Genomic DNA, 20893 nt, shown 5'->3' with positions numbered 1-20893 from the left:
GTAAAAAAACATATATAATGTTTTGGGGTTCTATGTAATTTTCTAGCAAATAAATGATGATTTTTACATGTAGATGTCAGAATTGGCCTGGGTCCTCCAGAACGCCCGATGGTGCTCCCTGCATGTTGGGCCTCTGTATGTGGCCACGCTGTGTAAAAGTCTCACACATGTGATATCGCCATACTCAGGAGTAATAGCAGAATGTGTTTAGGTGTGTAATTTGTGGTTTGCATATCTGTGTGTGTGAGAAATAACCTGATAATACGACAATTTTGTGAAAAAAAAGGAAAAAAAAATATTGATTTTGCAAAGAATTGTGGGAAAAAATTACAACTTCAGAAAACTCATCATGCATCTTACTAAATACCTTGGAATGTCTTCTTTCCAAAAAGGGGTCATTTGGGGGGTATTTGTACTTTTATGGCATGTTAGGGTCTCAAGAATTGAAATAGGCCGTCAGTACTTCAGGTGTGATCAATTTTCAGATATTGGCACCATAGCTTGTGGACTCTATAACTTTCACAAAGACCAAATAATATCCACCAATTTGTACTTATTTTTACCAAAGATATGTAGTGGTATACATTTTGGCCAACATTTTTGAAGATTTTTTTTTTTTTTCTACAGAATTTTCTGACTTTTTTTATTTTATAGCACAAAAAATAAAAAACCCAGCGATGATTAAATACCACCAAAAGAAAGCTCTATTTTTGTGAAAAAAGGACAACAATTTCATATGGGTACAGTGTTGCATGACTGAGTAATTGTCATTCAAAATGTGAGAGCACCGAAAGCTGAAAATTGGTCTGTTATTAAGGGTGTTTAAGTGCCCAGTGGTCAAGTGGTTAAGATCCTGGCCCTGACAGACACAGGTACAGGCATGGGTCCACAGAAAAAGATACACAAGGAGCACAGAGGCAATACAATACATTTTATATTGAAATGTCACAAAATAAAGTTTCAGTTAAGTCAATATATTGCAATTCTTTGACATGTGGTGACATGGTGAAATGCGTCTCACTGTATAAAAATGCAGACATGTGCACAGGGATAGAGTGAACAGAAAAAAATAATTATTTGATTCTTTTAGCATTAAGTATTAGTATTATAATGTATAACAGGAATTTATAGTGTTTATTAAAATCTGACCAAACTGTATTCAAATTAATTTACTAAAATACTTAGAAAATAAATATACTGTCTTTTTTTTTCCCAAGGGAACATAATTGGACATCTGGAGCTTTTTTCTTTTTTTTAAGATAATCTTGAAATTCCTGTGAATAGTAAATCTCTCAAACATCTATTTTCTGTAATTTACATGTTAGGACAAGGTTTAGGTTTTGCTATGGAAATTCAATTCTGTTGTAATATTAAAAGAATGCATACCATAGAAATTAGCATTTAGGCAGTGTGACATGTTGGGACATCCTTGTTTACAAAAATATTTCCTATTTAATTTCAGTAGGAACATAAGTAAAATCAAATTCTTGCATAATAATACTTTATGTTGTATTCTTTTAGCCAACAGATGGACCTTGACTTATCTTTGCAATTGTCCTTTAGATACTACTTATGCTGCGTACACACGACCGGATTACTCCGGCGGACTTGGTCGAGCAGACCAGAGTCCGCTGGACAATCCCCCCGTGTGTGGGCTCCGGTGCACTTTTTGTTCCCAAAAGTCAGGCGGACTTAGAAAGAAGTCTTGACTCAAAATTGTCCGCCGGACTCGGCAGTTTGGCGGACAATTCTCCCCCAGGTGAATGGGTAGGGGTACATCGTAGCCCATACTCATTCACATAGGGTGGGGGTTGGGATCTGGGGGCCCCCTTATTAAAGGGGGCTCCTGGACTCTGGTAAGCACCCCGCCCGCAGAGACCGACAACCAACAGCCAGGGTTGTTGGGAAGAGGCCCTTGTCCTCATCAACATGGGGACAAGGTGCTTTAGGGTGGGGGGGCTGCAGGGCCCCCCCTTCCCCAAAGCACCCCCCATGTTGAGGGCACACGGCCTGGTACGGCTCAGGAGGGGGGTTGCTCGATCGTCCCCTCCCCCTTTCCTGACCGGCCGGGCTGCGTGCTCAGATAAGGGTCTGCGTTTGTTGACATAGGGGTTCCCCTTTCAACATTGACTTCCTTCGCTATTCCAATCTACCTGGAGTCACGTTCAAAATGAACAGACTTTACTCCGTGTGTGGGCAAGTCCGTTCATTTCAAAAGTTCAGCGGACCCCCGCCATAGTCCGGCGGATTGTCCGCCAGACCTAGTGTGCCGGAAAAGTCCAGTCGTGTGTGGGCATGTGTGGGCAAGTCCGCTCGTTCGGAAAGTCCGGTGGACCTCCGCTGCAAAGTGCGGCTGATTGTCTGATCGTGTGTACGCAACATTAGCAGTCTGTTGTAAATAAACAGTGCATCAAGCAGCAATAAGAAAATAGCATCTAAACTTTCTTAATTAACTTCATAATGTAAAACTTACCTGGCACAGTGCATACAGAGTAAGCTATATGATGCACAATAAATATAGACTCAAATAAGAGGCAGACTTTATCTCATAATGTTTTAAGATACAGCTAAGTGAAAGAACAATAAAAATGTATGTATTTGATTTTAAAAAACAGCAACAGAATAGTATTTAAAGTGGTTGTAAAGGCTAAAGGTTGTTTACCTAATGAATTCTCTGCATTAAGGTAAAAAACCTTAGCTCAGTTCAGCTCCCTCCAGCCCCCCTAAATACTTACCCGAGCCTGATCTTGATCCAGCACTGTGCCCTAGAGCAGGATCACAGCTCTGTCTCTCTCTCTCTCTCTTGGAACTCAGGGACAGCAGCAGGAGCCGTTGACTTCTACTGTTGTCAATTAAATCCTGTGAGGAGGGAGTGGGGGATCGGGGACGCACTTTTTCCATGTGTTAACCGCTTCCTGACCACCTCACGTAGATATACTTTGGCAGAAGGGCACATACAGGCAGAATCACGTACCTGTATGTTGCCCTTTGAGAGGCGGCAGGGGCCCGTGAAGCTCCGTGAGTCCGGTCGCAGGTCCCAGGGACTCAAATGCCACGGGCATACCCGCGATCGCCTCACGGAGAGGAAGAATGGGGAGATGCTAAAGTAAACAAGCATCTCCCTGTTCTGCCTAGCAACAGTGACACTGATCTCTGTTCCTTGTGTTTGGAGCAGAGATCAGTGATCTGTAAAACACAGCCATGCCCCCCACAGTTAGCAACACGCCCCTAGGACACACTTAACCACTACACTGCCACCTAGTGGTTAACCCCTTCACTGCCAGTGTCATTTACAGAGGAATCAGTGCATTTGTATAGCACTGATTGCTGTAATAAATGACAATGGTCCCAAAAAATTTATCAAAAATGTCCAATGTGTCCGCCATAATGTCGCAACCACAATAAAAATCGCTGATCACCACCATTTAAAAAATAAATATTAATAAAAAGGTAATAAAACTATCCCTATTTTGTAAACGCTATAACTTTTTGCGAAAACCAATCAATAATTGCTTATTGTGATTTTTTTACCAAAAATATGTAGAAGAATACGTATCGGCCTAAACTGAGGAACATTTTTATTTTTTTATATTTTTGGGGGATATCTATTATAGCAAAATTTTAAAAACAATGCACTTTTTTCAAAATTGTCGCTCTTTTTTTTGTTTAAATCGAAAAAAATTAAAACCTCAGGGGTAATCAAATGCCACCAAAAGAAAGCTCTATTTGTAGGAAAAAAAGGACGTCAATTTTGTTTGGGAGCCAAGTCACATGACTGTGCAATTGTCAGTTAAAGCGATGCAGTGCCGAATCGCAAAAAGTGCTCTGGTCAGGAAGGGGTAAATTCTTCTGGGGCTGAAGTGGTTAATAGACGCACACAGCCTGGCTAGGTATTAAGCCTGCATGAGTGCCCCCATAGCAAGCGGCTTGCTATGAGGGCACCCAGAAGGGAAAAAGAGCTGAGAGCACTGACAGGGGACCCCAGAAGACAGATTCAGGGCCTCTCTGTGCAAAACCATTGTACAGAGCAGGTAAGTAAAACATTTTCATTATTAAAAAAAGAACCTTTACAATCACTTTAAGTACCTTATAAGAAGTAAGAACTTCATGTACAAAAATGGTAGGATTTAGAAAGATTAAAATGTTGCCAGTTGGTGCTTGCTTTCCTTTTAATCTTTGCCCTGAGATATGACAGTTAAAATCTTGCTGCTTTGGGTGATACTTCTGAAGATGTCGCTGTTTGCTGACGAAAAGTGTTAATCGGTTCTTCCTGTGTGTCACTTCTGATCCACAGGTGGAACGCATTCCAGGCTATGGGCTGAATACATCTTTTTGATTGTAATAGTGGGCCGTCTTGGATGACATCTAATGGAAGTTGTATTGATTTTTAATCACTTTTAATAAATCAACCAAGATATTTTATACTATAAGAGGCTCCCTCTCCGTTTTTATTTTTATCATAATGCCTGTCCATTAATCTCATTGGAACAATATCCGGACCATATTGAGAAGGAGAAGGGATCCGTGCCAGGAATCCACCAGGAAGATTGGGATAGGTCTCGCAAATGACCTACAAGCGTTAATGACTTTTCTTGCTGCAAAGTAAGAGACTCACTGAAATCTGGTGTGTGTGGTGTGTGTTACTCAGCACGAGGTGGAATATTCACTATAGGGGGCACCCTGGGAACCCTGGCACTCAAGCACTCAAGATCTCACATTTATAAAGACGCTTGCACTAGTTTACTTTAATGGGGTTGTAAAGGAAGAAGTTTTTTTTTAATCTTAATGCATTCTATGCATTAAGATAAAAAGCCTTCTGTGTGCAGCAACCCCCCTCAGCCTCCCAACACTTGCCTGAGGTACCTCTCTGTCCAGAAATGTCCACGAGATAGCAGATTGGCCCTTGCTGCTGTCAATCAAAGTCAGCTAGCCAACCAGGGGAGAGAGGGGGCAGGCCTAGGCCAGGCCCCTGTGTCTGAATGGACACAGGGAGTTGTGGCTCAGCTCGGGTGCAAGGAGGGAACCGAGAAGAGGAGGATCGGGACTGTTCTGTGCAAATCCACTGCAACAGAGCAGGTAAGTAAAACATGTTTGTTATTTTTATAGGAAAAAACAAGACTTTACAATCACTTTAATTATTTTCCCATAATTATGTATATTCCCTTTTTATATTTGCAATTTTTTTATTGGCATTTTAAAGTTTGGCATTTGTGATAGCACACTATGGTACACTTTTGGTTGTACTGCACATTTATGCAAGCACTGCCTAGGGATAACTCTATATGGGTAATACCTGCCATTTGCATTAGCCATTCTTATATATGATTTTTTTGTGCTTTTAAAATATCTGTTTTCTTTATGTTTGCTGCCAGTACCAAGCTAAGAAACTCATTTTTGGGCTGTAAAGAATTAAACAATTAGAAGACTGCTAGGTAGAAAAGAATACGCTTGTTGGTGAAAGTGTTTTTGTCACCATGGTACTGAAACAAATAGAACAAATTCATATAAATGTTTATGAACATTTCCTGCCCATAAGTTCATAATTCAATAGAAAACCATAATCACATGATATTGAGTCTCCAAATAGCCTTTTTTAGAGAATGCATGCTAAAGACCCATAATCAGGCTGACATGTTAATTCAAAACACTCTTCTAGAATACCAAAAGGGATCAGAGCATGAAAAAAAAGACCAGTGTTGCCAGAACTGGTTTAGGAGAATTAGAAGCTGTACAAAATGGATGTGCAGCAAATGCAGAAGTGAAAAAAATCATGATTAAATTATCTGTTACATTCTTCCATACTGCACATCAATGTAAGATTTTTTCAAGAATTTAATAGTATTGGCTATAAAGTCATGCTGACTAAATACATTTAAATATACTACAATTAGAATTAAAAAAAACACATTACAGATCATGAATCATTCTCTTCAAAGACCTCAGTGGTATGGTGTGAGACTGCATGAGCCTTGAACCTACATATTTACACTATCAGAGTGTCAAGTCAAGAGACCACAAAACACATTTAGTCTCCAGCATGGGGTAGAGCTGAAATTTTGATCCCTGTGTTCTGCTACTAATCTGTTGAGAACTCCATGTTTGTGAAAAATTGCACATGCTCAAAGGGACTGGTATAGATTTATGGGGGGTGGGGGGTGGGGGTTTTTTCTTTTTTTTTTTCTTTTAAAAGCTGAGCCGGTAATTGCAACTGCAAGTCAATTTAAATGTGATTTGACTCAATTTTTTTCTTTAGAAATTTCATTTTTGCTGCAGAAGGTTCTATACATGGTACAGATGTGACAATTTACAGGCAGACTAAGGGGACACCCCCCTAGGCACTATATTTAAAATAATGTTTCATGGATTGGGGGGAGACCCCACACTGTTTTTTTATTGTTGGCATTTTTTTGCTTACATTTCAACTCTCAGTAGGGAACAGATGATGAGTTTTCAACTGACTTGAATTCTAATTGCTCTGAAAATTTGGAATTTTGTTAGAAAACGAATAAACAAAACGAATTTTAAAGAATTTCAATGAAATTTGTTATTATTATTATTATTATACAGGATTTATATAGCGCCGACAGTTTACACAACATTAGGGCAGACATTATAATATAATACAATTCAAGACAGGGGGAATCAGAGGGCCCTGCTTGTTAGAGTTTACAATCTAGGAGGGAGGATCAAGTTATACAAAAGGGTAATAGCTGTGGGGGATGAGCTCATGGAGAAAATAGTGCAGTTGTTGAATGGAGGCAGGATAGGCTTCTCTGAAGAGGAAAGTTTTCAGGGATCTCCTAAAAGTGGATAAATTTGGAGACATTCTGACAGATTGGGGTAGTGAATTCCAGAGGATGGGTGAGGCTCGGGAGAAGTCCTGGAGGCGGATATGGGAGGAGGTGATGACGGAGCTAGAGAGCAGTAGGTCTTGGGAGGAACAAAGTGGGCGATTAGATTGGTATTTTGAGACTAGGCTAGTGATGTAGCTGGGGGCAGAATTGTGGATGGCTTTGTAAGTGTTAGTATTTTGAATTTAATTCGTTGGGCAAGTGGCGGCCAATGGAGGGATTGGCAGAGAGGGGTAGCAGACACTGTGCGGTTTGTAAGGTGGATGAGTCTGGCAGCAGCATTCATGATGGACTGAAAGGGGGATAGCCTATTTAAAGGTAAGCCAATGAGGAGGGATAACAAATAGCACCCCGACATGTGGGGATGGGTGGATGGTTGTGCCATTGCTCTTGACAGAGAAGTCAGGGGAAGAGGCACGTGGGGGAGGAAATATTATAAGCTCGGTTTTGGACAAGTTGAGTTTGAGGAAGTGGTGTGACATCATTACAGATATGTCTGTTAGTAAGTTAGTGATGCGTGAGGAGACTGATGGAGTAAGTTAAGGGGTGGAGAGATAGATTTGTGTGTCATTAGCGTAGAAATGATATTGAAAGGCGTGAGTGGCTATCAGCTGACCCAGGAAAGAGGTGTAGATTGAAAATAAAAGAGGTCCAATAACAGAAACTTGGGGGACTCTGACAGAGAAGGAAAGAGGAGTGGAGGAAGTAGAATTGTAAATGACACTGAAGGTGCGTTGGGATAGGTAGGATGAGAGCCACTGAAGAGCGCAGTCACTGAGACCAAGGGAGTAAAGTTTTTTTTTTTTTTTGAGCAGGAGAGAGTGGTCAACCATGTCAAAGGCAGCTGAAAGGTCCAGAAGTAGGAGTACAGAATAGTGTCCGTTGGTTTTTGCAGTTAGTGGGTCATTTGTGAGTTTTAAAAGAGCAGTTTCTGTGGAGTGTTGAGGGCGAAATCCAGATTGAAGTGGATCAAGAATGCTATTTTTAATGAGGTAGTCACTCGTTCAAGGAGTTTATAGGAAAAGGGGAGCAAGGAGATAGGGCGTAGGTTGTTAAGATTGGTAAGGTCCAAGGACGGCTTTTTAAGTATGGGAGTAACTTCGTCAGTAGTAGCAGTTTTGAATAAGGGGAGTGTTAAGTGTACCTGTTGTAATGGGGTCTTAACTGGGGGAGATACCTGTAGAGTGGAGATTTCATCACGGATTGTGTCAATCTTGTTTTTGAAGTGATTAGCAATCTCCTGGGCAGTGAGTGAGTCAGTGGGTGGAGGCGGTGGAGGATCAAGTAGAGAGTTGAAGGTAGAGAAAAGTTTACGGGGACAGGACGAGAAGGTGTTAATAAGAGTTGTAAAATAGGTCTGCTTGGCAGTGTGGAGGAAAGAGTAATATTTTTGGAGGGCAGATTTGTATTGGTTGAAGTTTTTGAGAGACTTGGTCTTGTACCACAGACGCTCAAGAGCACGACTATTTTTTTGTGGAATTCTAGTGTCATCTGTTTGCCAATGTTGTAAGGGTCGAGGCCTGATTCTGCGTGTAGTGAGGGGGGCGAGCTTGTCCAGGGTGGAGGAAAGGGATTTATTGTAGAAGGAAGTGGCTTAGTTGGGGCAGGACAGGGGAGAGATTTTGTCACAGAGGTGGTCAGCAGCAGAATAGAGGAGAGTTGAAGTTGCAAAAGTTTCTATGGGTGATGGTTAGGCGATTGGAGGGAAAGGTGTTGGAAGACAGGGAAAGAGAGAAACTAATAAGGTGATGGTCAGAGAGAGGAAAAGGATTATTTGAGAAGTTGCAAGGAGTGCAAAGGTAGGAGAATACAAGGTCAAGGGTGTTGCCATCAGAGTGAGTAGAAGCCTGTACCCATTGCTTCAGGTCAAATGAAGAGGTTAGACTAAGAAGTTTAGAAGTAGCAGGAGTGTTTGTATTAGCAGGGATGTTGAAATCACTGAGAAGGATTGGGGGAATTTCTGAAGAGAGAAAGTAGGCTAGCCAGGCAGAAAGCTCATCAAGAAAAGTCGATAATGGTCCAGGGGGCCGGTAGATCACAGCAATTCTTAGGGAAGTAGGAGAGAATAGACGTATACAGTGAGCTTCAAATGATGAGAGGGAAAGAGAGGGAGGGGAGTGAATAACCTGGAAGGTGCTTTGGGGGGTAAGATGAATCCCACTCCACCTCCCTTGCGTCCATTAGGCCTAGGGGAGTGAGTCCAGTGAAGGCCACCCTGGGAGAGGGAAGCAGAAGAAGGGGTATCAGATTTGTGGAGCCAGGTTTCGGGGGAATGCAAGTAGATTAAAAGAATTAGTGACAAAGAGGTCATGAACAGCGGTGAGTTTGTTGCAGACAGAGCAAGCATTCCAGAGGGCACAGGAGAGGGAGAAGCTAGCATTGGGAAGAAGAGGAATGGAGACTAAATTGCGACTACTGCCAGAGGGTGTAGGGTGATGGTGATGGGTGTGTTGGGTACAGTTAAATAAGGGAGGCCCAGGGTTAGGGTTATTTAATTCAGAGATTTGAATACATTGGAATCTCAGAATAACCAAAATTTTGTCAGAATTTATATTCAAACAGAAACAAATTGCACATGTCTATTAGACAAAATTAGACTTTGCTTTAGTACTCAGAAACCTAGGTATCTCATACTTCAGCAGGTAGATAAGATAACTAACCCTGTCATCTCTAATCATGTGTCAACTCTGTCAAAAAAATAACAAATTTTCTAACTATTAAGTCAAGCAGGTTGTTTCAAGATCTACTCTTATAAAGGTGGAAATAGGAACTCCTGTTAATGTGCTTGGATTTAAGAAACTTGAAGTTTGGTTGAAAGTATCTGAAACACACATATCCAAAGATCAATGCATTCTAAACATAATAAACAGACTTTTATTTTTGTATTAAAGTAGTTTATTAGGATCAAGATTACAAAAATACAAATATAAAGAGTTTGTGCATCTTTTTACATCATTTGTATTATATAAAACTCATAACATAACTTTTCATTCACAAAACCCCTTTATTTCATTTTCTAAGCCATTAATACACCATCAACAATTTTTGTTTTTAAACATGAAAATATAACATCAATTTGCAAAATCATTGGTACTGTTGGTACTAGCTGGTTATATCCATAAAAATATAATGTGTTGTGTTGTCCTTTTTTTTTAAAAGTTTGTTCTTAAGGTATAAGTAGGACATAAAATGTTCTACTAGTTTGTTATCAGGGAACTTCCTAAAAGTTTATTCAAGAAACAAGGTGTTGGAGCATTTGTGTAAACGCTGAGACGTTCCCTATGTTTTTTTCCTTTTTCTTACCCATTGCTGTCTGTCATTCAGGGTTGATTTACTAAAGGAGAGAAGCCTTGCTTAGTAAGATCATGTTAACTTAACTTAAAAAAAGCCAGGTAACTTCAGTTAAAAAAAAGGAAGGCTAAGAGGACAACATCAATTTCTTGAATGCTGACAACATGGGTTGGGGATCTGAAGAGGAGTTTTACTATGCTGGCCCTTCACGATAGGACTGTAAAAGAATGTATAATTGCACGTACAAGCTGCCTCATCACACACACATAATTAGTAGCATTGGACAAGTTACATTTACCATTTCACTTAATAAAAACTTGTGTTTACATTTTCTGTGTATATTGCAGTATAAGGAGGTGGATTGGGCTCTACAAGTGTCTCTAAGATCCAGTAATGTAAATCTCAATCTGGTCTTGGAAAAAGGTCTTTTTTAAGTTTTATTTTTGCTGGATATATGATTTTTTTTTATGTTATTGATCTGTGCTATAAATATTTTAGGGAAAAAGTTACCTTTTTGTAGACAGAAAATTGTCACATATTTATTAAAGGAAAAATTATGTATGTATGTATGTATGTATGTGTAGTTGGACAGTCCTGAAATCATACAAGAAATTACAGAATTTTCAGCGGGCATTTTACATTTACATACAGCACATATAATACCAATAGATGGCCTTGTTTAAATTCATCTTTTTTTTTTATATTTTGACACAAATATATACATTTTTACATATAATATTTTACTACACTTACAAAAGAGTACCAACTAGTAAATGACAAGCTCTTGCACAGCAAGAATTAAGATTAAATATTTGTCTATATACATAATACTGTCATGAAATGTGAAAAGTAAATTTACTTTTAATGTAAAATAAGGTGAAAATATGTTGCATATGTTAAAAACAACTTATACATTACTGATGTTTACATTTCCTACCATGTGTATAGTACATTTATATGTCTGTGGCAGTTAAAAACATGTTTGTTGATATCTTAGTATCTTATGGTCTCAGTATTATACCTTGAGGTATGTTTATTTGTTTCATTTTGTGCTATATTTGGCTTTCATTATTGTGAAAGTAATTTAAACAGTGCTTTAAAGAATTATGTTTTGTAGAAAGTGCCTAAAGGCGCAAACAATATTTATTAATGTACTGATTTAAATAAATGCAAATTTTTATCTGCATCTAAGAAAACTGGAACCTGCTGTGTTGAAGATTAATTTTTTGCAGAGTCATAAACTAAATGAACATACCATTTCCAAAACACAAAGCTATGCTCATTTTTTGGTGGGTACTTTGTCCATTTATGCTTTTAAGCTGAACTTTATGCATATTTATATATATATATATATATATATATATATATATATATATATATATATATATATGGGGGTTGATTTACTAAAGGCAAAATAGACATGCTGAAGTGCGGTTGTTGCAAAGCTTGGTAAATGAGGGGTAGTTTTGTTGACTCCTATCGTCATAAGCAGACAAATAAGCAGAATAAGCAAATAAGCAGACAAACATGCCGTTTTTTTTTTTTGCTTTGTTTTTTTCCTTGCTTGTGATTGGGTATTATTTGCAAAGTGAAGCTTTTGCTAAGCTCTGGAGCAACTGCATGTTCAGAGTACAACTGCAGTTGCAAAGTGCACAGTCTATGTGCCTTTACTAAATCAACCCTGAAAGTGTGCAAATGAATGCATCTCTGTATTTATCAACATATCGATAAATGTATTTAAATGCAAGCAGTGTAAGCACCTGTCTGTAACTTGATATCAGCCTCTTGCAATCCACTGTACAGCAGAGCTCAGGCTGGGATAGAGAAAAAGCAAAACAAATGGCTAATCGGTTATGATGAATTTCTTATATGCTAGCAATAGACCTGCTGAGGAAAAAGCAGAGTGACAGAGAGATTAACTTATCAGTCTGCAGCTTCACCTTTCATTGTCAAGACTTGAAAGTGCTACTTAAATTGGAGTTAAACTTGCCACACAAAAATTGGCCAGAAGGTTGTTTTTGTTTTGTTTTGTTTTTTATTGTAAAAGAGACAAGAGGCTTTATAGGTCTCTTCTGTCAAAATCCCCTTTTACTTTTCTGGCAACCAATTTTTATCTGTACCCTGATGCATTGCATGCACAATATTACATTCCTGGCCCAATCTCAGCATCTGTAAGATATCAAGAAATGGAAACAGGCCTGGGTTAATGTCCCCTCTGCAAGGTGCCTAATAGTCAAAACAAGAAGATATCAGACCCAGAAGAAGAGGAGAAGGCGATGGCAGTGACAGTGGGTAGCTTGCATCTCGCTGGAGAAAAACATACTCTGATATAAGTAGGTGTTCTATAATGTGAAAGAATGCTATGGCAAATGCAAGCAACCCCCCCCCCCCCCCATGCACACATGCCTTCCAGAAAAGCTTCCAGAAAAGCAGCTACCTTGGGTGCAGCAAGGTACTGTACAGATGGGGACTCCATGTGGTGAGCTCATTCTGTTTACGAAGCTGATAGTAGTAGTAACAATTGCATCAATACTCCTGTCAGCTCAGCACTGGAAGCGACAAAGAGAGCTGGGAGGAGGTGCAGGTTATGTTCCCCCTCCCCTTCCTCCTTAATGCCAGTGCAGTACTTCTGTATTTAGGAGCTGGCAGTGGTGTTCACAGACATACAGGAACTGAACTGGAAGGAGGGAGTAGAAGGCACACAACTCACACATCTGAATGCTAGAGAAGGCCAGTGGAGGAGGAGAGAGCTGGGAGGAGGCAGGACAAAGTTCTGCCGGCCCCTTCAGCCTCTCCTTGCTACTAGTGTAGTGCTCTTGTATTGGTGAAAACACAGATGCTAGCTACTGAATACAGGAGCATTGTCAGATTGGGACAGAGCTGGATTTGCTTACACACCCCTCCACTCATATTTCTTTTGTCACCCCCCCCCCCCCCCCCGACTATCCTCTTCCATACACTGGCAGCAGAAATTGCAGGCAGGAGGTGGGTAAACAAACCCTGCAAAGTACCGATCTGACTGCAACCTTGCTGGTATGAATGACTTTGAATGCCGTCAGACACATTCATTATATGAATGAGTTTGAAGGTAAACAAAGAATTTCAAATGAATGTGTATATCTGAAGTAATGAAAATGGTGACTCACCACTGTACTCACTTCACAGATCAGAACAATGAATGGATTTGTTAGCAAACACAAGGAGAACAGCAGAAGCAGAAAACACAGCAGGAATGTCCCACAATATAACTGCACACTTCCAGCTTTATGCAAAGCCTAAAGATCTAAAGCCTAAAGACAGATCTGAAGCTGCACAATGATTTTGACAAGTGGGTGACTGTTGGGGGTTAGGCTTGCACATAATGGCGTGGGGGAGTGCAGTTTGGCATCTTTACCCTTGGTGCTGGATGACCTTGTCCTGGCACTGCATCTAATATATATATGTCTTTCATCTGTATATTTAGCAGTTTTACTGGAGCTCAGTATTAATTCTTTTAACGTATTGCTCAATTAAATGTTATACTGTATAATATATCTCTTATCTCATTGTATATTAGAATTTTTATGGAATTGTAAGTTATTTCAAACCTCAAAGTTCATTGTTTTCATATAAGTGTATGCACTCTTTACAAATACAACATATAAATAAATACATTTCTTAAAGCACATTAAAACAAGTTTCATTTAGGTATATATGAACTGCAGACTAATAGCTGAAGTGTTTGAAATGATTTATAATTGTGACGTAATGAAATCTGATGAGAAGTAATTGAACCAAATCACTCATTTTGCACTGAAATAATTAAGGCTGATTACATTGATCACATATTACTGTGCACTAATGTATCTGCATAGGTGCACAGCTGTAACAATAATACTAATGCACATATGTTCAGTATTAATTGTTCAATATATTTGATATATCATAATCATAATTAGGTAATTGTGTGGCAATGCAAATTACCTAATGGTATGCTTTTTAATATACTTGCAATTTCTAAATAGAATAAAAAACAAGTGAACATTTCACACATATTACATATTAAAAATATAACACTACTACCACTGAAACATAGTCCAGGAATAGGTAGATAATTGCTCATTTTACCTGATATAAATCCAACCTTGCTTTGTTTATTTATGTACCCAGTATCAATGAACTGACATGATCAGGGGTTTCCTTAGTTAACCGTGTGTAATCTGGTTGTTAATTTTCTAATCTCACCTATAAAAATCAGTTTGAGGGCTTTTTGCAATTATGTGTGTTTGTGTTTTTTTTTTTTTTTCATTTATTCCTTCATGGCATGCGGAAAAAAAAATCAGAGATCTTTTGTAAGGGAATAAATACTTAAGAAACAAGAAACTAGCAAATGTGTGGCACGTTACACTTCTCCACCGAATGTGATAAAATACCACAAGGCACAATTGATGCATGTTTGACCTTCCCTAATAGGATGAAATTCAGTCAAACAAAATTGAGATCTAGGATCCAAATGGATAAAAAAAAAATATATATATATATATGTATGTATGTATATATATATATATATATATATATATATATATATATATATATATATATATGTATGTATGTGTATATATATATATATATATATATATATATATATATATATATATATATATATATATATATATATATATTAAACAAAACCAACTAAAAACAAGACATACACATACCTGTATCTAAATAACACTATGGGGAACTATATAAATCATGTACTGTATTAAAAAAATACTGCGCCGATGTGGAATAAGTGTACAACTATACTGCACTAAGTGTGATACACATGACTTGTGTATTGTTGGTTTTGTCTGAAAAAATATATTGTTATATTGGTTATACCCTCATGTCCTATATCTCAGTCTGAGGTCCATGGTAAATGATTTGTAATTAATGTGTAATACGTCATGTAATATGTATGAAATGTAACATGTATGTAATAACATATACATATTTTTGGCATTGCATTTGGACTGCAAACCAAAAACAGCTGTCAACGACTATACCAAAAACATATATTTGCATATGTCCCCATAGCATTGGATCTGAACTGTACTATGGTTGCATGCTACAAGTATCTACATTTTGTTCAACCACATTGTTCTTTGCTTTTGCAGTGATAAATGAGAACTGGTTGGCTGCTAGGCACATTACAAATTGTGGGCAGCACGGGCAATTTCTTTCCTTCAGTTCCTAAACATGTTGCACTCACATATATGTATAACTAACTTTCTTTGCACACATGCCTACTTACGTTAAGCAAAAAAATCTGCTGAGCAGAAAGAATGGCAGTTATGCCATTGATAATGTTTACTGTACGATGCAATCTTTGCCATTATGAGTCTTTTGCCTTTCATATTACTACCAATTACCCAACAGAGTATTAGTGATAGCATCAATGTATTGATTGCAAAAATGCTGTCTTATTCGAATGCAAATGCAAAGAGCAATGGGGATGTTCAGAAGCAGCCAATGACAGCAGCCAAAAAAGATTATCAACAAACCTGACATTTAATAATATTAAATCTGACTGTTTCAAAAGTTTACTGCTAATAATGAGCATACCAATGATTTGTTCCACCAGACTTTTTTTTACCAGCCCAACTTGTGATAAACTAGTAAAGGGGTTCTTTGGCCCTTTCATTTTCTCCAATCAGAATAATGAAGGACTTACTGATTATAATAATGATTTTAATTACAGATGGATGACATAGAGCAGGAGTAGGCAGCCTCGGCCCTCCAGCTGTTTTGAAACTACAAGTCCCATGAGACATCACAACAAGACCCTAACAATCACAGGCATGACTCCTAGAGGCCCATGTGGCACCACTGCCCTAATAAAAAATAAAAATAAAAGTAATATCTAAATTATATATAATGATACATATGATAGCACTTCCTTATCTGGGCAGGATACAGTATAATGCTTCCTTATAAGGCTGTGATGTCAGTGATGACACATGAAGTTAAATTTGGCCATTCATTCTCTGCAGTAGTGAAGGGTTGGGAACTTTTTTCCCATCAAAGTGTACACACATCCGATAAATGGTGCAAGAATACAAACTTCTAATGGGTCTAAGAGACGTTTTTTTTGCCAGTTTACTAACAAGTAGAATTATTTTATGCCCATAGTTGCCATGATTCAGTGGTAATTCTATTTTGTGAGCTCTGGTCCACTTAAGCCATCCCTAGTTACTCTATTTGCCTATAATTGCTACCATTTTACAGATCTACTGATAAAAGCATTTGCACCCAGATCTGAATCAACAGTATATTCATTATTTGGAGGACTCTTATTAGTTGCCTTTGCAGGTTCTTGCTAAAAAGTGACAAGTATAATTTAAAATTATGTAAACAAACAACATTTAAGCATTCATGTGCGATTTTCAAAATTGGCATATGCTGCATTTGTTCTGAAAGTGAACTTGGAGAACCATGTTGGATTGTGGTTCTGTTTGCATTTTCTTGATAAAACTAAAATAATAGCTAATATGTTATTTAAAAATATGTCAAACTTAACTTTAACCTGTAGTCATGTTTAGGGCGCTAGTTCAAGAGAATTAAATACAGGTATGGCAGCTACTGTAACAATTTGGCTCATTAAATAAAATGAACCCTTAGAGCAGCAAAAGTCTGTGTAAATACATGTTATCCCTATTGTTCATAGAAAAAGTTGTTCAAGTATACTCAGGAATTATGTCACCACATTTTCCACATATCACAGTTCATCCAACATCAACTCAACAACAAGAAATTTGACAATAAATTAAATGAAAAAAAAAAACAAACAAAAAAAAACAAACAAAAAAAAAATCATTTGCAAACCTTGCTTATCAAGTTTAGGCAAATAATTACTGTAATAGTTCTGTTTCTGTTATAATTATGGAGTTCTGTAGGTTAATATAATCTTGTGTATCCATTTTGCATAGTATGCCACTCTGACAAAAACAATCGGCCTGTTTCGAGAAGCACATCCACGTCCAGGTATAATCACTCCTTGTACTAGATCTGTTCTGTTTTCCACACAAACAAGAGGACCACCATAATCCCGCTAGATAAATACAGAGAAAAATTGGTTATAAGTAGCAATGTAAACTATGCTTTGCCAAATATATAGATGACTATGCAATATCATAACATAAACAGTGCAAAAAAGCACAGTGACCCTGGTGGCTCTTCACTGTTCGAACTGGTCTAAATGAATGGATGGTAAAACAAAGTAATTAATTGGTGCTTTTTGCTGCAAGTTATATATCATAATTGCTCTGCCGGACAGTTTAATTTATGTGTCATTTTATGTACATGAAGTAGAACTTGGCTCCTTCAGTTGGCTGTTGGGATGCCTATCGTAATAATATCCTAGTAATAATAATAATCAGTAGACTTCAGCTGCGTCAGCGTAAGGCTGGGTACACATGCGCTGAACATCGGTCAATTCAACAGAACCGACCCAACATTTGGTCAGTGTGCACAGCTGTCTTTTTGACAGAAGCCGATTTAACATCCGGCTTTTGTCAAAGGAACATGCTGGAAAAGCAGCATTCGATCAGCACTGGTAGACAATCGGTGTGTTCTGGTTGCAGGGGGCAATCCCCCTGTCAGAATACAAAAGGAACGTCTAGGAAGATCACTGCACTGACATTGTGTATGTTAGTATGGTGATCTGTCATTTGTTTTTGTTCAGCTTTGTGTTTGTACTCAACAAGAAGCAGTACCTCTAATGCTGCACACACACGACTGTTTTTTCCGTCGGAATAAACCCTGATGTTTTTTCCGACGGAATAAACCCTGATGTTTTTTCCGACGGAGTTCCCTTGAAACTGTCTTGCCTACATGCGATCACACCAAAGTCTGATCATCTAGAACATGGTGACGAACATCACGTACGACGGGACTAGGAAAAGGAAGTTCAATAGCCAGTAGCCAATAGCTGCCATCTCGTACTTGCTTCAGAACATGCATTGTTTTTGGTCCGTCAGAACAGAATACAGACAAACGTTTTTTCCCCGATAGGAATTTATTCCGTCGGAAAGATTTAAAACGTTCTATTTCTAGGTCCATCAGAATTTAAAAAAAAAAGTCTGATGAGGCCCACACACGATCGGAATATCCAATGATACGATTCCGTCTGACTTTTTCTGCCGGAAAGTCCGACCGCATGTACACGCCATAAGACTAGCTAAACACCTAGTGTAAGAAATTCTAATAAGGACTAGGCTTGGAATTTAGGTGGAAGTGTTCTGCTGTGAGATAGTTAACACACCATCTGTTCTTTGTGTATGAAAATACTACATTTATTTCCACTTTATAAAACAAAAACATCTGCCTGTGGCAAATAGCTGTTTTCTTTAGCATCTAAAAATGATCAAGTACATTTGATTATTCCAAGATAATAATAATTTCTTTGTCTTACCTCACAGGGTGCAACATTGGCAGTCTCGTTCATGGCACAAATTTCAGACTCATTGACAGTAATCCTCCCCTTGTGATGCTCATTGCATTTCTCATTTCCTACAATAATCATTTTCCCATGCTGAAGATCGCCGTCATAGTCATTTGCTGGGAAATAAAATTTTATTAGTACATTCATTCAGAAAATAAAAATGTTTGCGTTACAATTTCATAGTTCATTTTAATATTCAGTATTCATATTTAAATGTATACATTTTTCATCCAGAGAAAAGCAATTTTTCACTGCAATTCAATCTATAATATGTATGTTGTAAATAGATCATGTTGACTTGATTCCTAAGATTGTTAGATTTCAGTTTAGCAAAATAATGCCATTACATCTATTAAATATGGACAGACAAATTGCATTCCTGCTGAATTTACTATGTACCTGTCATGCATGCAGAAATAAGTAGCGGGCAACAACCTATATACAAGGAATATACTAACAAGTGTGGTTTACTATACAATATACTGTATGTTTCAGTACCTCTAGTAAGCCATGGTATTGTAAAAAATGTGTTCTTGGGTCTATTTAACCACTGTTTGCATTTTTAAATGTACATGCCATGGAATAAAAGAGTATAAAGTGCAAAAAACTCTTATTTGCAAAAGTCTCAGTGAACGCAGGATGTGAGTGTGAAGAGGAAGGGTTACAAAGTAGGTGAGGTTGAAAAAAGACAAAACTCCATCGAGTCCAACCTATGTGTGTGATTTTATGTCAGTATTACATTGTATATCCCTGTATGTTGTGGTTGTTCAGGAGCTTATCTAATAGTTTCTTGAAACTATCGATGCTCCCCGCTGAGACCACCGTCTGTGGAAGGGAATTCCACATCCTTGCCGCTCTTACAGTAAAGAATGCTCTACGCAGTTTATGGTTAAACCTCTTTTCTTCTAATTTAATGAGTGGCCACGTGTCTTATTAAACTCCCTTCTGCAGAAAAATTTGTAAATTGAAATTGAAATCATATCCCCTCTCAAGTGTCTCTTCTCTTAGTTTTGTTGCTCTTTTCTGTACTCGCTGCATTTCTAGCACATCCTTCCTGAGGACTGGTGCCCAGAACTGGATAGCATACTCCAGATGAGGCCAGACCAGAGTCTTCTGGAGTGGGAGAATTATCAATTTATCTCTGGAGTTAATCCCCTGCATGTCAATATTCTGTTTGCTTTGTTAGCAGCATGCCATTGCTGAGCCTCTCATCTACTATGACCCCCAAGACCTTTTCCATCCTTGATTTCCCCAGTGGTTATCCTCCCATTGAGTAGATTGCATTCATATTTTTGCCACCCAAATATAGTTGCCCACCCCATTCATTTGCTCAGATCTACTTGCAAGGTTTCTACATCCTGCAGAGAAGTTATTGCACTGCTTAGCTTGGTACTATCCGCAAATACAGAGATTGCGCTGTTCACCCCATCCTCCAGGTTGTTTATGAATAAATAAATAGGATTGGTCCCAGGGGGACCCCACTTTCCACCCCTGACCATTCCAAGTACTCCCCCTTTATCACCACCCTCTGAACTCGCCCTCAAAGCCAGTTTTCAATCCATGTACTTACCCTATGGTCCATGCCAACTGACCTTACTTTGTACAGTAAATGTTTATTGGGGAACTGTGGCAAATGCTTTTGCAAAATCCAGGTACACCACATTTATGGGCCTTCCTTTATCTAAATGGCAGCTCACCTCCTCATAGAAAGTTAATAGATTGGTTTGGCAAGAATGATTCTTCGTCAATACATGCTGATTACTGCTAATGATACTGTTTTCATTACTAAAATCTTGTATATAGTCCCTTATCATCACCTCCAAGAGCTTGCATACTATTAATGTTAGGCTAACTGGTCTGTAATTCCCAGGGATGTATTTTGGCCTTTTTTAAAATATTGGCACTACATTGGCTTTTCTCCATTCAGCTGGTACCATTCCAGTTAGTAGACTGTCAATTACTTGACAGAGTTCCCTAAGGACCCTCAGGTGCCATTTGGCGGTGACTTTTTAATGTTACGTTTTTCAAGTCTATTGCTAATTCTGTTCTCTGTTAGCCATGAGGGTGCTTCCTGTGATGTGTCATAAAGATAAACATTGCAGTTTTGGTTACTGAAGCCCCCCAATCCCCTCTTGAAGACTGAGAAGAAGAATACATTTGATACCTTCACCATCTCACCATCCTTTGTAACCAGATTCCCTTCGTCATTCTTTATGGGTTAATGATTTATACTTAAACTAATCATTTATTGTTATTTTTTTGCTCTCCTCTGCTATGCATCGTTTGT

At 38.3% G+C, this 20893-nt stretch overlaps 1 protein-coding gene across 2 annotated transcripts in view; it reads right to left on the bottom strand.

Annotated features, from left to right (window-relative positions):
* Positions 1-14815: 14815 nt before the first annotated feature.
* HGF (hepatocyte growth factor) overlaps positions 14816-20893 on the bottom strand; it is a 174941-nt gene continuing 168863 nt past the window's right edge. For both annotated transcript variants that reach the window (XM_077473463.1, XM_077473464.1), the window contains exons 17-18: positions 18577-18722; positions 14816-17214 (exon numbers count right to left, since the gene is read on the bottom strand). In XM_077473463.1, coding sequence (XP_077329589.1) covers positions 17044-17214; positions 18577-18722 — 317 coding nt within the window. In that variant the 3' untranslated portion in view covers positions 14816-17043. The remainder of the gene's footprint in view (positions 17215-18576; positions 18723-20893) is intronic.

This window comes from Lithobates pipiens, unplaced genomic scaffold (genome assembly GCF_037356315.1).
Source record: "Lithobates pipiens isolate NorthernLeopardFrog02 unplaced genomic scaffold, aLitPip1_a1.2 Scaffold_8, whole genome shotgun sequence".
In the NCBI taxonomy this organism is placed as follows: domain Eukaryota; kingdom Metazoa; phylum Chordata; class Amphibia; order Anura; family Ranidae; genus Lithobates; species Lithobates pipiens.
The sequence above is the reverse complement of the archived record's forward strand: the minus strand, read 5'-3'. Positions and strand labels throughout refer to the sequence as shown.